The sequence below is a fragment of the Drosophila tropicalis genome, unplaced genomic scaffold (assembly GCF_018151085.1).
Source record: "Drosophila tropicalis isolate 14030-0801.00 unplaced genomic scaffold, ASM1815108v1 contig_845, whole genome shotgun sequence".
In the NCBI taxonomy this organism is placed as follows: domain Eukaryota; kingdom Metazoa; phylum Arthropoda; class Insecta; order Diptera; family Drosophilidae; genus Drosophila; species Drosophila tropicalis.
In genome coordinates, this window is record NW_027173338.1 from 8,462,489 (window position 1) to 8,479,344 (window position 16,856).

The window sequence follows — 16,856 nt, forward strand, 5'->3', positions numbered from 1 at the left end:
CTATCAAGAGTGTCTATGGAATTATTTCTTATATCTAGAAAATTAAGTTTCTTAGGTATTCGATCAAATTGTAGAGACTTTAACTTATTATTTGCTAAAAGTAGTCTACGTACATTTTGAAAACCCTCATTTGTTGAATTCGGTAGATTGTTTAAATTATTATTCTCAAAATTAAGAGAAACAATTTCGATATTTGGGTTCGGTAACTCTGGTATGTCTATTAAACCCTTTTTTTTACAATCGATAGTAAAAATTGTAAATTGATAATCCAATTTACATTCGCATTGCTTGGGACAAGGGCGACCCTTACTATCGTGAGTGCAATCAAGTGAAGCTGTAATAAAGTTCTGGAAACAGAAACTTGCTGTTATGTTATTTCCACGATCCTTAGTCCTAGGCATTGAAAAATGTTTATTATTTAGCAAATGTTTCCACATTTCGTCATCATCTGTTTGCAATTTGTTTTCAAGTGTAGGAGATCTGTGAATGAAACATAAATAATTACACGGGCTGACATTAGTTGGTGACCCCTAAATAATTCGCTGAATCTGAATATAAACTCAGTTTGTACCATCACGTCCAGACTTTGTAAACTCAGGGAGTCTAGGGTTAGAAAATAGGCACCCAAAAGGAAAAAACCCTTCAAATTAAACCTAATTACGAAAACAATAAACGAACTTTGGAGTTGCTTGCCTTCTTTTACTTCATCCAGTTACAATTCGCAACTGGTTTAAGTGTTGGAGTAGTAGTAAGACATTGCACTTCTAGAGTGGTTAGCATAGTCTGCTAATGAGAGAATATAAATGGAATTATTGAAAAAGCTGTCATTTTGAATGAATTCATCACATTTTGGACATGATGGATAAAACTAAGCACCTCCCAATTACTAAAGGACACCTTTTTTATTATTATTACCTTAAAAACGAATAATCGCTAACATTTGTCTTAGTAAACTCCAAGATTTTTAAAGTTGTCAGATTGTTAAACGTTTCCTCTCTGAGGTTATCCAACGTTATAGATTGAAAAATAAGATTTTCCAAACGATTTTGATTTGCAAATACATCAGCGTTTACTTTAAAAGCTTTTTTTGGATTTCCAATGAACTTAATCGTTGTGTACTTTTCAGTACTCTGTGAGATATAATCATTCCATTGGGTACTATTTATTTCCCTAAAATCACTTAGAGTCAAATTTAGTTGCGTTCTATCTGCGGTAATCCTTATAAGAGTCTCGTACGAATTTTGAGCATTTGAATATTTTTTGAATTCATATTCGTCCACTTGACTTATACCCAAAACTTCAAGAAATTCAGATTTTTTATATAATTTATCAATTTTATTTATGTTGGTATTTATAATTAAATTTTGAAGTTTCACTTTAGTATTTTGAGATAAAGAATTTAATTTTTTCACTGAACTCAGGTCTATTGAATTTGTATTCCAAGTGAGAGTTCCATTTTGATCATTTAATTGAAAGTTGTATTTCTCGGTAGATATAGCAGACTTATTTTGACTGCATTGGATTTTATTGTCTTTTAAGCACTTTCCATTACAATATTCAGTACAATAATCACTACGAATCTGTGTTAAGTAACCCTCCGAATCGGTTAATGCACGACATAATTCAATTGCCAGAAATATGCAAAATATTTTTAAATTATCCGACATTTTGTTACATTGTTGAGAGCCGTCTTGAAGTTGAAATTCTACTGAAACTGCGTAAAGAAATTTTTGATAAAAATGCCATCGATCAAGAACAAATTGCGTTAAAAAAAAAAAACCACTGATCCGCTGGGATCGATTTGGAGAATCCATTTTGAAATATTTCTTACTCGTGCGAGATGTGTTCCAACTATTTATCGTTAATTCTATTTATAAATATTATAACTATCAATTCAATCTGCATTTACTTGAAATCTAATTTAACAGCGTTTCACAGAAATGAAATATTCAATTCAATTATATAAATCAATGTAACAGACCCTATCTCCCGATATATATGTTGATAATTTTTGGTCATTTTAAGATTTACTTTATTATTGTAAAGTGATTATTTATTTTCATAAGATGTTTTCTTAATTTATGAACTAAACAATGTTCATAAAATATTTGAAAATAACTGACTTGACGCTTATAATATTGGATTTCGGTAGCTTCAGAATCAACAATGACAAAATTTCTGATCCTAAAACTCATTATTGAGTCAAACAAGAACGATGATAGAACAGTCCTAATTAGCCTTAGATTAAAATGGTTAATTGGAATGACCCGCCCTAATGCACATTCCAGTTAAGGCCTTTTAGGTTATAATAGATAAATCTTTAATAAATTTTAAGACCAATGTCTGCCCATCTACAAGAATTAACCCCTCTATATATATACGCCCCTGATTTGTATATAGAATTATTTTTTGCGATTTGGACATGCGTAGTTACAGTTATTCCCAAAGCATAATAATTTTAAAATAGAAATATATATTGTAGAAATGAAAAAATACTTTTACTGATTATTAAAAAAATCAAAAAATTTGATTAAGTAAAAAAAGTGATTAATATTAATGATATTTTGTTTAATCAAGTAGAAATTATTAAGAAATTTGTTTTTAATAAATTTAAAATAATAACAAATATGTTTTATATACAATTGACATTTACAAAAAACATTTCGACAAAACATAATTACAGCAAAAACTTAAACTTAATTCAGCCATCTTGAGGTTTCGGTGGCAGTCAAACCCTCCGAACGCAGACGTTGCAACATGGGACGATAGATATCAGGAGTGAAGGGCAAGAGGACGCCACGTTCTTGTATCTCACCTGAAATTAAGTGAGAAATAACAACAAAATTAAAGAGATTTTCAATTTGACTTGGTTTGAGTTTGAACTCACCATCCAAAATCATTTTGGCAGCTATGGCTGCTGGTTTGCCCACAGTCATGGCCATGGCGGAATGCCCCTGAGGTTGCCCATAGACCACAAAATTGATGCCACGCTCCTCACGACGGCCATCGGGCCAACGAATGCCTACCTCATGGCGCAATACAACCAAATCGCGTTCTTCGCGTTCTTTTGGAAACAACAAACAAAAAAAAGAATAAATTTCTTATTTTGAGTTCCATTTTTTTGGGTGAAAATACTTACCAAACGCCAAACGTTTGGATAGATAATGACTAAGTGTATCCAAAGGAGTGTGAAGCTTAACCACAGGCGTTTCATCTAGAAGACCCAAACTCTCAATGCCATCCACATCGCCAATGCGCTCAACAAGCTTCTGTTTCAAATTCTCATAGAAAATACTTGAGTCGGAGAGACCCAGCAAATGGGTGACCAATTGGCGCCAGGTTACATCTGGGCCACTGGGATGCAGTAGGGCATGTGGCGCTGTATCAATGAGTCCCAAGAGTTGCATGGGCTTAATGGATTCGGAGAAGCCCTTATAACGTATGGTTCCTCTTAATAAGGTATGAACATCGCGACCCAAACCATAGAGAGCCCCATATTTAGTGGAATCCCGATTGGGGAAACCTTCCAGGGCAAAACCTGGTAAGAAATCTAAACTACGTGGCGTCGACATTAGCTCTCCACCTCCGGAAATTTCGACAATTTGTCCGCGACTCAAATACTTGGCTGCTGAGAGAGTATTAAGCAAGACACCACGTGGGGACCAGGAGAATTTGTATCTGAGAGCATTATTCGAATGTTCGGGGGCAGGCAGGCCACCGCAATAGCTAACAAATGATTCCACTACGGCACCCTTTTCCTGCACTTCATGTATGCACTCCAGTGCCAAGAGATGATCAATACCGGGATCGAGACCCACTTCATTCATTATGGTCACACCATTTGCTTTGGCTTCCTCGTGCAATGCGGAAATCTCGTCATTCACATAACTGGCCGTTACCATATGAGTACGCTCATCCACACAATAGCGGGCAATCATGCCATGCAGACTGTAGGGCAGAAGGGATATAACCACATCCGCCTTGCCGCACAGTTCCTGCAAATGTCCTGTGCTCTCATTCACATTCAGATAGACACTATCCACACCAGCATATTGTTGGGCTAGACGGTCGGCCTCCTCCTTCACCTGAGAGCAAACCGTAATGCTGACATCTTTCTCACGGTGCAGCCATTCGACCAATGGAGCTGATACCATGCCGGCACCCAAGACAAGAACCTTTTTGTTTGACTCGTTTCTGCCTTCCATTTTGTGACGCGAACGATTGTTCTGTGAATCTCGCAATTCCTGAATGTATTGGAAACTCTCGGTCAGCTGACCGTTGCTAGCGATGATTGCCTAGATAAAAAACCAAAATAGAGATACAGAGAGAGAGAGAGGGAGAAAGAGTTAGCTGATAATAATAAAAAGCCAGGGATGGATGTGTATACTAACTGATAAGATCGACTAAAACAAGGCCATAGCCAGAATAATGCTCAAAATGGGCCAAAACTAATACTCATCTAGCTTCCACTCCACTTCATGACTTGTTTATGCCTTTTCTTTTAATCAGTTTTGACTTCTTTTCGTGTCATATTTTTAATCATTAAGGACTAGCGGTTCGTTTAATCGTTTGCGACTTATTTTAGAGATTATTTATATGATTACTTTTCCAAAAGAGATTCAGATTCACAGATTCTGCATTTATAATGTTTTAAGTAGTCTTTTTTAGCCAATTTCTAACCAATTTTAACAAGTAATATTTCAATTGAATGAAAGCTGTCAAATATTGGACCTTCTAAATCATATATCATGTGTAATTAACAGAAACTTATAGTCGGATTCCTTTATAATCTGGGTTATACATATATGGATTACGTTTTTTGATATAAATTCCAATATTTAGATAAAATGTTTATAAAGTTCACAACTTTCGATAAAGGGTAAAAATAACGAATACTTTTTAGGATATAGTATTTGAACTTCAAACTATTTGAATTTATCTTAAGTTCTCTCCAATGTTACACTTTGGTGAAACGAAGGGTTTGTTTGTCAAACAACAGTGGGACACCCCTCAAACACACCTGCTTATAGCCCCTCTTCATGGTGAGATAAAATAGTATAATCTTTAGAAAGTCACCACTTACCGACTGTATGGGATATGAGAAATTCTCTTCTTTCAATGGTTTTTTGGCATCACTTTTGATTATATCATGGACATGAGGTGTTAACAATTCACCAAATAAATCCGTGGATTCTCTAGGCAATTGCGTGGGCATATTGTCGATGGAGCATACCAATACACCGGGACCCTTAAAGCTCTTTGTGTCCTTATTGCGATCAGCATCATACAAACAGAATGGTGTATCTATCGTTGTGCATTCGTTCATGAACTCAATGGAACCACCAGGATCAGCGGATATATCGCATATGGCCAGCATACGATGGGGCAGAGCAGGACTTCCCTTGCTGGTGGGCAACCAAGGAGTATTAGCTGGACGTAATAGATTTTTGGCATCGGGTATGCTTATCAATTTGGGACTACCAACAGCCCAATAGATGCCATTAACTATTACCGAAGCATATGGAGCAATTTTTTGACTGAATGTCGATATATAAAGTTCAGGAAATTCATCATATTCCTTGGCATCAAAACCACCGCCCTCACGCCGCTCCAAATGATCGGAACGACTCACCTCACAGGCATATAACTTGTTTTGATCTGCAAAGAATATATAATTAGAAATCACACTTTATAAATCCTTTGATGACCATACTCACTGCCATGTTCAGCCACCTTTCGCAGCATTTCTGGGGGCACATACTCCACAGGCAGCTCTGAGAACACCTCTTGGGCTCCCTGTGAAACATTTCCCGATCCGGTGAATACAAATGTCAAAGGGCCAATTGATTTGGGCATCATGCCCAAGGAAATTTCATAGCCACAATCACGTATAGCTTGGCGGGCCATCGACGAATTCCGATAATTATGGGCTGGTCCAATATGCATGAATGGCGTATGATGGCCCAGGGCCAGGAGACGTAAACCAATTCCATGCAAAATATTAACCATACCAGCTACACCGGCATATTTGCCAAAGGCCACCTGTCGAGCTCCACGCTCGTCGATAATCCGCTCATAATCAATCAAACGTATTTCCTATAAACAAGAGAATTAAACTATGCAACAAGCTATGGGAAGTTATCTGCTATATGTACCTTCTCTAGAATGGCATCCAACAGAGCCATGTTTGATTCCTGAGCCTTAATCGTGTGTGAAAAGAAGCAATAGGTCTTTCCTGGTATCAGGGAATCAATGGGCACCTGTTTGACTCCAAATATGACCGATGCATCGCTAATGTCCTCTTGAATTTGTGCTCCAGCTTGCATATATGCCTAAAGAAATAGTTTCAAATGTGTTTTAGCTTTCATATTCATATTTAGCACATGTAAGTCTCAGTTATTTTGCTAAGCAGATAAAAGAAATGATATGATCAAAAAATTACAGAAAAATTAAGATAGATCGGTCTACTAGGTAAAATGTATATGGTTTTTTTTAAATATTTCTTTTCGGTTTAGTTTTCATCAGCCATAAGACTATGATCAAACAATCGTATTTTATATTTTAGCAAAAATATCTAATCCATGTGTATATAGATTGATTTATAGATCTATCTATCTAATCGGTAAATAAAAACTTATAGATTTTCACTTTGTTAGAAAACTTTACAACAGACTTGAAAAACAAAATGTCCAAATAATTCCCTGAAGACAATCGCCAAATAAAATCAAAATATATAAGGGAAAAGGCTTAGACTTATGTTTTTGTTATCTAAGTATATATACCTAAATATATATGTATATACTTAACAATGATCACCCCAATCATTAGCCCTGTTTTATCAATGTAAATATGGGATACAAAACTGCCCATCTACATGGGTTTTCATTAAGTAACTTTTGTTTAATCCTTATTTCAGAGGCAAATCTTCTTTTTTATGGGGTTCATGTAAATACTTTGCCATATTTTGACAATCCTCGAGTTGTCATCACTCCATTGAGTTAGGTAGCCTATCAAACATTTTATTCCAATAACTGGTAAAACAATATCTAAAAAGAATGTCTAAATTTCGAATTTTTGTTTAACTTATTTTGCTTTGAATACCATTTTTAACACTAAATTAGATTCCTTTCCGTTTTGTCTATATTAGAAAAATACAATTTCTCCTCTTATGTAAATATTGAATATAAAACTTCTGGAAAGTCCTGTGTGTATGTGTTTTTCAACTACTTGTGGTTTAATCCTTTTTATGTAAAACTACTATTTTTTCTTAAAAAATGTTTTAAGGATATATGATAGAGTCCTGTGAACGCCTATAGAACATAATCGACTGCGGGTTTATGAATATTTGCGAATGTCCTTAAAATTTGGATTAATACTTTATCTAAAATTGTTAATAAAAACTAAAAGAAAATTATAATTTCTTGATATCTTCAAAATTCACTTATAAGTAACTCGTGTAAATGCAGTATTAATGCATATAGAGACCTTAAAATATGCATTAATACTGATTATTTGTAGTTAATTAAGTACGTTTATAATTTCTCTCAGAGGGTTATTCATCTCTAACGAAAATAAAATTCTATTTTTAGAATTCAATAAAAAAAAAAAGGAAAAAAAGTTCCATTGCCCTCGAATTTGCTTTATGAATAGATTATCTGGCAAAACAAAATCAATTAGCAATAGCATAAAGTTTCCCTGGAAACAATCCCGTTAGAGATAAGGTCTACATATGTATTCATCTATGTATATATATTCGTTTGTTTTCGACATGATTTCAAGGCTACAAGCAACAACAAAAAATTGCCAAAATTTGTTTTTGGAGGAGCTTATCAAAAACAACAAAACCAAAAGAAAAAATAATAATAATTAATTTATGATGCAGCCCCACATTGAAGGTGGGCGTGTGTCCGTACAGTAGCTGAGGTTGTAATGATTTAAGATTTCCGATATGATTTCAAGGAATTCGTCATAAATTCCAATGAAAAGTAACCATATCCTCATCAACTAGAACTCACCTGCATGGGATAGGCACGACGATTTGAGGGCTGGACAATGACCTTAATTCCCTGTTTAACCAATTTCTGGACATGTGTTGGACCAAACGGTGCACGACGCTCCCAAACGGATTGATCTTCACGTCGTATGGCTATCACGCGACCATTCTGAGAAGAGATAATGCCAAGCAAAAAAATAAATCATTGATAATGCTTAGTGGGGGGGCTGGCTGGCTGGTTGAATGGATGATGTTGCATCCCACTTACATGACGTTGGCGGGTGAGTGCAGGACGAGATGATAATGCAGCACGCAATTGAAGCATACGCCACATTTTATATATGTTTTTCAAAATTCCAATGATGTATCACAAAATTTGTATTAAACTTAATCCCGTTACAGCCGATCCGTTTGCTCTGAGCATTCGCAGTGTTCTGAAAAACGGTCGAAATTATTACTAACAAGAGCGTCTAATCAGCAGAGCCATAGCCGGAGCCAGTTGATACGAACAAATGGACGAATGTATGGACGGACGGACAGAATCATCCATAAAAACCAAAGCGATAAGCTCTCTCCTCCGCGTTGATCTTTTTCATTGCTGCTGCTGCTCGCGCGAGTCTCTCGGCAATAAAGTGCCAAATACGATTGAAAGACAGCCGATTGAAGCAAGTGAAAGTTTTCAATGGACACAATGTAAAATTTTCCATTCACAAAAACTATGCAAGTTGGTGATAAGACCACAGAAGGAAACTGAATTTTACAGAACAAAATTTTCCATTAAATCGATGAGAATGAAAAGGTTGGAACCTATGACCTACCTTAATGTAATCAGAAATGGCCAAATTATTTACATCTGTTTTGATTCGATCAAAGTTTGTAAAAGTGAAAACCATTTTAGATGAAGTAAGTATTACTTTAAGTTTGGAAATGCCCTAGATAATAATATTTTCTATATAAGATATAAGCTTATCAAAAAACCTCCGAATTAAAAACCAACTCTAATAATCCCAACAACTTGTAAATGTAGAAAATCTTTTGATTTTTCAATCTCGGTCTAATGCATTTATTTGTAAATGGTTTAAAAAGTCAGAATTGAATTAGAATCAATTTACATTTGTCTTTTTAAAGTTCAATTTTAAACTTTATATTTAATGGCATTTGAATTAACAGAATTGTCAGGATTTTCATCAGACTGAAAGTTGAAGGTTAAATATTTATAAGTATATGTAAGTATCGAAGAAGTTGAAAAAACAAGAAGATTTGGAATTACAAAATAAAATGACAAAATTACTGTGGAATGGAAAACAAACATGTGTAAAAAACGATCTCAATGAAAAAGTGCTTCTTTCAAAATACTAATATTATGTAAAGAGATATAGTTTTTTTTTTTTTATATATATATAAACCAAAAATAAATCAGATAAATTTGAATTCATTGTCATTTTATGTCATCATATTCGAAATTTTGAATTGATTCGTTAATAATGATAAACTTTTGAAATATTTTAAGATTATACATTTTTATAGCTTGCATTTTATTAATAATTTGATTGAAAAAAGAATTGTATGAGGTTAAAATAAGACCTCTCTTAATTATGTATACAGTTTGAAATCCGGATCATCTCAAACGAACATCACATTGGACTTATCTAAAATCGAAATCTTTTATCCACTTTTTTAAATTTGCGTTTCTGAAATGTTGAAATAGTTAATTATAAGGATCGGCAAATTGGTCAATTTCTTTTTCAAAATGAGTATTAAAGAGCACATATCATATCAAAAATATCTCATGAAAAGGCAACCTAAATAGCCAACTAAAAGTAAAGTCAAAATACACAAGCAAAGTGAAACTGAATGAAATCTTCTAATGGCTTTAAAATTTATAATTATAAAAACTATTTACTACAGTTAAGTTCATATGTAAGTATATAGAAGTCCCTGATTAGTTTAGACTATATAGACGATTAAATATTCAGGTCAACGTAATAGAAAACAGATAAATCAGGATTATAATTTGTTTACATCAACAGCTAAAATGAGTCTGCAAATAGTAATAAATTGCTTGTTTTGTAGTTTTTTCATACATTTTTTTTTATTGATTTCATTTGGAAGTTGTCCATGTTTTGGAATTAAAGCATAGGGTTTTTTTTTTAAATATTATTTACTTATCATTTGAAAATTGCAATTCACGTTGAATTTATCTAGTGTTTTCATCTCTACCTCTTAAATGTGTAGCTCAGTTTAGTTTAGTTTAGTTTGTTGTTATTCACATCAAAAACAGTTTTCATTTGCTTATCGAACTAATTTTCTATTAACTACACGAGCGCCGTGTGGCACTCACACTCTGTTATTATACACAGACACAAATACAAAATAATAAATATATATATATATATGTAGATAATTATAGTAATTATTACAGCTTAAAAAAGAAAAACAAAATATACGGTTCAACATTTTTTCATTATGGGAGGTGGTGAAGGCATATAAGGGATTGATTGTATTAAACGAATACAAAAAAATAAAAGAAAACAACATCCGAAATGGAGAGAGAGCCTGAAGACTTTTTTCGTTTGCCTTACAACGCTGGAGCCTCGGGCAGCAGAGAAGTGAAAAAGGTGACCACAAAAGTGCGTACAACGGAAATCACAGAATTGTTGGCATTTGGTTGATCCACGGCAACAGCTTCGGCAGCCAAGGCAGGTGCCTGATCGCCTGGTCCACTGCCCGCTGGTGCAGGACCATTGGCAGCGGCATCAACATTATCCTGCTGATTGCCAGCAACAGGTTCATTGGCAGCTTGTGGATCATTCTGTTCACGTTCAACAGCTGCATCCATCATACGTTGTATTTGCTGTACAGCGGCGAAGGCAGCAGCATCATTGCCAGCATTATTGTTGCGATTGATGTTGTTATTGTTGCGCTCAGGACGACGACGCAAGACACCAATGTGATAGCTGTACATAAAAAACAGAAACAAAGCAAAATGAAAGTAATTAGTGGTCAAAAGAAAATTTAAAAGCAATCTTTTTGTAATCTTCGAAAAAATTGAAATTCTTCCTACAGCCATTTTATGAAACTCGGCCATCAACTATTTACATCGAATGTTTTCAAACAAATAAGCTACCCTCTTGTATGTAAAGCCTTAAATAATCGATTTATAGGTGTATACTTACAGATAAATCACTCCAGCAATAAGAACCACGAGAAGGCAACGCAAGGGCGATGAATTGAAATACAGAACTGTGAAAAAAACCGCCAAGCGTGTGAAGCTGAAGAAACTATCTAACCAATCTCTTATTTCAGGCTCTTCCTGGATATTGTGAAAATTGCGTCTCTCGTTCTCCACGACCGCAGCAGCAGCAGCAGCAGCCGCGGCTCCCTCATCATCGGCACGTGCTGGCATTTGGGCAGCAGCATCTGCAGTTGCCACTGGTGACACCACGGGTTGTGGTGTTTGCAGATTGCAACGTAAAGGCATATTCGGCAACCCAGATCCACTTGTTGAGCCATTCATCTGTTGCATATACTGGGCATAGACTTGCTGCATCCAGGCATTATATAGCATAGCCTGATATTGAAGCAATTGTTGTGGATTAGTATTACCCGCAAATTGATTGGGTTGGTTATGCTGCTGCCAGAATTGTGTCCAAGAACTGTCGAAAGCTATGCCTTGTTGCGGTAATTGTTGTTGCCTTTGATGATCTTGTGTTGCATGACGATGGCGTAATTCATTCGGTTGCTCTGAACCAGATGCCGGTGCTGTTGATGCTGATCCTGTTGCAGTTGTTGGTGCCGCTGTTGTGGTGGTCGTTGGTGTTGTTGTTTGGGCAACTTTTGGCATGGTTTTAAGGGGAGCTTTGGGTACATTCTTATTGGCACAGACCAAATGAAAGATATTATGCTGCTGATAGACATCCTTATAGCTGCGTATAACCTCCGATAGCTTTTGATTATCATCCAACAATTTTCCTGAGTAAATGAGCTTCTGATCGTTGATGTCCTATGGAAAATAGAGAAATTAGATGTGTCACAGTGAGAAAAAGTTTAATTTAAATAAATAATTTAAACAATAAAGTACTACGACTATCTCTGAGTAATAGCTAATTTTAACAATGTCATTAACAAGAAAAGGATTGATATATTTTTGTCGCATAGTGTAAAATAACAGATGACGCAAGTGAAATGCACGACAAACTGTTTTTTCTCCTTGCCTTGACTTTATATAGTAGTAAATTATTACTGCTCCACAGCTGACGTGTACTTTTATTAATTAAAACGCAAAACACAGCTACAACAGCAACAATAAGAAAGGCAACAAGATGGTGATAAAAGGCGAATCCACCAAAATATACAAATACCAAAATAAACATTTTCAGCTGATAACAGCTGATATCTGCTCAAAAATATAATATATGTACACTTTGGCTGACGTAAACTACATACTCAAGGCATATTGATTTCAATAAAAATAAAGGAAATCCAACTTACCGGTTTGCCAGGATATACCAAAAACAATTGTTTCTTTAATCTTTGGACTGTCCAACATAAATCGCTCTCAATGATCATATCGTCATATTGCTGATTCGATGATTTAATTAAAAGCCTAACGTTGCTGCCGCTGCCGTCGTCTTTAATATTTGTAGTTGTTGCTTTCTCGCGACTAGCATCATAGCCAGCGGCAGTGGCGGTGGCCGCAGCTGGCGAGGCAGCCGTATCATCCATAGTTTTCTTTTTTTTCTGTTTTTATCTATGCAAAATAACAACAACTTTACGAAATCTGTATTTATTTTTGTTTTTGCTAATTTTGCTGTTGCTGCTGTTGTGAATCCACTTCCTGCTATGCCCCTGTGACCCCTCTCCGACACACAGTTTGTCACTCACGCGCGCACTCTCTCTCTCTGTCGCTGTAGCTCTCCCTCTGGGTGTTTCTCCCTCTTGTTTTGGTGGGGGCCACTTGCTTAAGGTTTTCACTCTTTTATACCGTTTTCTACACGAATTTTGACTAATTTAATTTTATTGTGATTTATTTAGAGATAATTTACTTAAAGTCTTGGGCAAAGAATGCTTGTTGATTATGAAAAGTATAAATACATTCAGTATGTATAAATATGTTTATAAACTACTTCGTTACTATCTGGGGAATAAAATTCAATTGAATACAAAGCAGACGGTAGTGTTGAGACTAACATCGATTTATTATCGATACATCGATGATTTCTAAGAGTTAGTGATGAACACTACTTGAAGTCACTGTGACAGTGAGCAAGCTTACTCATCACTGGCAGATAACACTTGTTACCATCAAATCGCGTAGTACATATGACGTGAGGGAAAAGAATAATCATAATAAAATGTATTACACTTACATCTTTGAGGCTGTTTTTTCATTTCTAAAAACAAAACTTTACTAAAAATGCATTTACAAAGTTGTGACTGCGACTCCCTAAGTGAACAGCTGTTTGAAAAAAGTACTCATTCATTTAGCTCGTTACTTTTCTATCTGTCATTGCAAGAAGGCGTTTGCACAAATTTGGAAAAATACAAATAGGTAGTGCCTTTACCTTTTTATTACCTTTTCAATGGATGCAAAGTCGGCTGTGTCAACTCTGCAAGAGTTTTGCGCCAAAACTAAAACCGGACCACCTGAATATAATTACATTGACAACGAGGATGGAGGCTTTATTTGCAAAGTTGCTCTGTTGGATATGGAGGCCTATGGAAATGGTAAGAAGGACACTTAAACTAACTTGGCCACTGAATTCTTACTTTATTAAACTTTTCATCAGGACGCTCTAAGCGTGATGCCAAGCATCTCAGTGCTGCCAACATATTGCGAAAAGTTCGGAAATTACCGGGATGCAGAGAAGCATTAGATATGATTGATGCAGATGATGATAATGAAGTAACCAATCTTAATCGGGATATGCTCAAGGAGTTGCGCGATTATTGTGTGCGTCATGAGATGCCGCTACCGGTTATCGAAATTGTCCAACAAAGTGGGAGTCCAAATGCTCCCGAATTCGTGGCATGCTGTACAGTGGCATCGATCACACGATATGGCAAATCTGATAAGAAAAAAGATGCGCGCCAACGTGCGGCTATTGAAATGTTGAATGTAATTACCAAAGATGGTGATAAGGTAAAAGATCCCCATGGTATGCAACTGGTTGGCATAAATACTGCAGAGGACGAAGAATCTCAGCGACGACAGATATTTAGCACATACCGAGAAGTCACAGAGTCCGGCGTAACTGAATGCAATGCAGTTCAACTGCGTGATCGGCACAATTACTTTAAGAATTTCCATAGTCATCTCAAATCAGCTGCCCTCGAGATTCTCGATCCATCTAAAAATGATGAATATCTTAGCGATAAAGACAGGGCTCTTAGTGTTATGAGCGCTTTGAAGTTAAGTCCCAAAATTACCGCTGTGCCTGCGCTCAGCATGGAGCCAATGCTGCAGATAGAGTTTAATTGTGATTATGATGGTGTCTTGTTGGGTTTTGAGTCACAAATCTATAATGGGGTTTTACAATATTTTCGTGAAATGTTAGTTTAATGAGAAACCCGTAGGTTTTTACGATTAATCCTAATATTAGACACATTCTGTGCACTATGTATAATATAATTTTTACAATACACTAATTTACTTACTCAAAATTTTTGCTAAAATTCTGATTTTGAATGTCAGTGTGAGTATTGATATATATACATATATATGTATGTGATTCCCCTTGACTAAATCACTGTGAATACAGTTTGCATTCGATACTGAATAGATCGTTACACTGTGGCAAGTACTCGGAAATCATCAATGACGTGTCCTATTTCATTGCATTTTGTCCAGCACTTCAAGTGCATTGTTTGTTAACTATTAAGAAAAATAAATTGTTTGACATATGTCGACCAAGACGCCAGTTTCAGCTTTGGAAGAGTATTGTTCCAAATACAAAAAAGAGAGACCAGAATATGAATATATTGCTGGTGAAGATTGCAGCTTCATTTGCCAGTTAAAATTTGGGAATATGGAAGCCTCTGGAACAGGTGAGGTTTTAAAATGAAATTCAACCTTAACAAAGGCTATATAGTTTATTCGTTAACCAGCTAGTTCCAAGCGTAAAGCAAAGCATCTGGCTGCCATTAATATGATGTGTAAGCTGAGACTAGACAATTCAAATCCTATAGGTATTGGTGCCAAATACACAAATGTATTGCCTGAATATGATCACATGAAAACCTTCAACGGTGGTCTTGCTTCTGCTGCAAAGACTCCAGTGTCAGCACTAGAGGAATTCTGTGCTAAATTCAAGAAAGGTTCTCCAGAATATAAGTGCATGTCAAATGGAGATAATGGCTTTGTATGCTCGATTAAGTTACTCGATATGGAGGCTCATGGAATAGGTAAGAAGAAAACTTTAAATTCAAAGATTGGGAAAAAATTTTCTATGACGTGTCCTTTTTTTCAGCGCCTTCCAAACGTGAAGCTAAACATATAGCTGCAGTTAATATAATGAACAAATTGAAAAAGCTACCCGGCTTAGAGTTTAATGGTCTAATTAATCCCAAACCGAATTTGCCAGAGAGTTCACCTCTGCCCACATTAGAGCTTAAGTCACAGCAAAATGATCCAAAGACTTCACCTCAATTACTCGATATTCCTCAAAAAACATTCAATCAGGAGGTAAATGCAGACGATATCATTCCCATACTCGAACTCGATATGGAACTAATCAGTACTAGTCGCATCCTGGACGATGTTAAGAGTGAGCAGCAAAGTGTATTTAATATTTATCGAGAAGTCAAAGATTCTAATGCACCCATTGATTGTCAGAAAGTGTTACTTCGTGATCGCCATAATTATTTCAAATCATTTCCATACTCCTTAAAAGCAGCTGCCTTTAAAATTCTTGAAACATCTAATGATGGTATTTATTTTAGTGAAAAAGAAAGGGCTCTGAGTGTCCTCAAAGCTTTGAAATTAACGCCAAAGATAACCAAAGTGCCAGGTACTAGTCTTCAGCAATTGATACAAATTGAACTTATCTGTGATTATGATTGTATCTTCTTGGGTTTCGAATGTGATATCTATGGTACAGTGTTGCAATATTTTCGTGAAATGTTAATTTAAGTAACTATAAAATTTTATCCATTTTATTTTGTGTATATAACATTTATTTCGGTCCTTTTTTACAAAAAAAAAAAAAAAAAAATTATAATAAAAAAAAATATATTTTACAATAAACCTTTTTATAACTATTTACACAATTTTGAACAAGTTTTTCAGTTTCGTTTTTTCAAATAAAGCACATGAAGACTATATGCTTACAATCTAAATACAATATATGTATGTATGTATATATAAATGTGTATGTGTGTGTGTGTGTGTATTTATATACTTTGTACCCGGTTAATACACAATTTATGTATAATACCAAAGAGTGATTCATCTGTTCTACAATTAATTATATATATATTTTGTAACATGTTTCATTTGTTAACTTTGTACAATTATATAATGAGTTAAGGCAAATTAGATTAAAGCAATTAATTCTTTATAAAAGGGTTTGAAATTGCAGGAATTTATAGAATTTAGAGAGCCATTGAAACTAGCTTAAACTTAGTAAATACGGAAGACTTTTTCTGTCTACACATGTCATACAAATTGAAAATTATTTTCAATTTTCCATGAGATCCTTCAAATTGTTTGAATGATGGGAAAATATGAAATAGGCCAATGAAATTTCAAATATATAAAGTTCATTTAAGAATTCCTTGTCAAATTCGTCAAGAATTCAATGGATTCGTTTCTTCATCATCTTCAAATATTAAGAAATAGTTTAAATGTATATTTACTAGAGAA

At 35.0% G+C, this 16,856-nt stretch overlaps 4 protein-coding genes across 4 annotated transcripts; 2 read left to right on the plus strand and 2 right to left on the minus strand.

Moving 5' to 3' along the window:
• Positions 1-2,583: 2,583 nt before the first annotated feature.
• LKRSDH (lysine ketoglutarate reductase/saccharopine dehydrogenase) lies at positions 2,584-8,401 on the minus strand. Its single transcript, XM_068294909.1, has 8 exons — positions 8,262-8,401; positions 8,016-8,162; positions 6,156-6,332; positions 5,718-6,096; positions 5,084-5,658; positions 3,140-4,295; positions 2,888-3,064; positions 2,584-2,815 (listed from the first exon to the last, which is right to left on the minus strand). Exons 1-8 carry the CDS (start codon positions 8,325-8,327, stop codon positions 2,697-2,699), a joined length of 2,796 nt encoding a protein of 931 aa, XP_068151010.1. The 5' UTR covers positions 8,328-8,401; the 3' UTR covers positions 2,584-2,696.
• A 2,036-nt stretch (positions 8,402-10,437) lies between these two features.
• Herp (Homocysteine-induced endoplasmic reticulum protein) lies at positions 10,438-13,142 on the minus strand. Its single transcript, XM_068295115.1, has 3 exons — positions 12,485-13,142; positions 11,170-11,996; positions 10,438-10,950 (listed from the first exon to the last, which is right to left on the minus strand). Exons 1-3 carry the CDS (start codon positions 12,716-12,718, stop codon positions 10,572-10,574), a joined length of 1,440 nt encoding a protein of 479 aa, XP_068151216.1. The 5' UTR covers positions 12,719-13,142; the 3' UTR covers positions 10,438-10,571.
• Positions 13,143-13,355: 213 nt separating this feature from the next.
• Positions 13,356-14,656, plus strand: r2d2. The gene is made up of 2 exons (XM_068295116.1): positions 13,356-13,720; positions 13,783-14,656. Exons 1-2 carry the CDS (start codon positions 13,576-13,578, stop codon positions 14,553-14,555), a joined length of 918 nt encoding a protein of 305 aa, XP_068151217.1. The 5' UTR covers positions 13,356-13,575; the 3' UTR covers positions 14,556-14,656.
• A 191-nt stretch (positions 14,657-14,847) lies between these two features.
• LOC137580341 (interferon-inducible double-stranded RNA-dependent protein kinase activator A homolog) lies at positions 14,848-16,195 on the plus strand. The gene is made up of 3 exons (XM_068294338.1): positions 14,848-15,040; positions 15,101-15,397; positions 15,463-16,195. The coding sequence occupies exons 1-3, from the start codon at positions 14,896-14,898 to the stop codon at positions 16,122-16,124; spliced, it is 1,104 nt and encodes a 367-aa protein (XP_068150439.1). The 5' UTR covers positions 14,848-14,895; the 3' UTR covers positions 16,125-16,195.
• Positions 16,196-16,856: the final 661 nt, after the last annotated feature.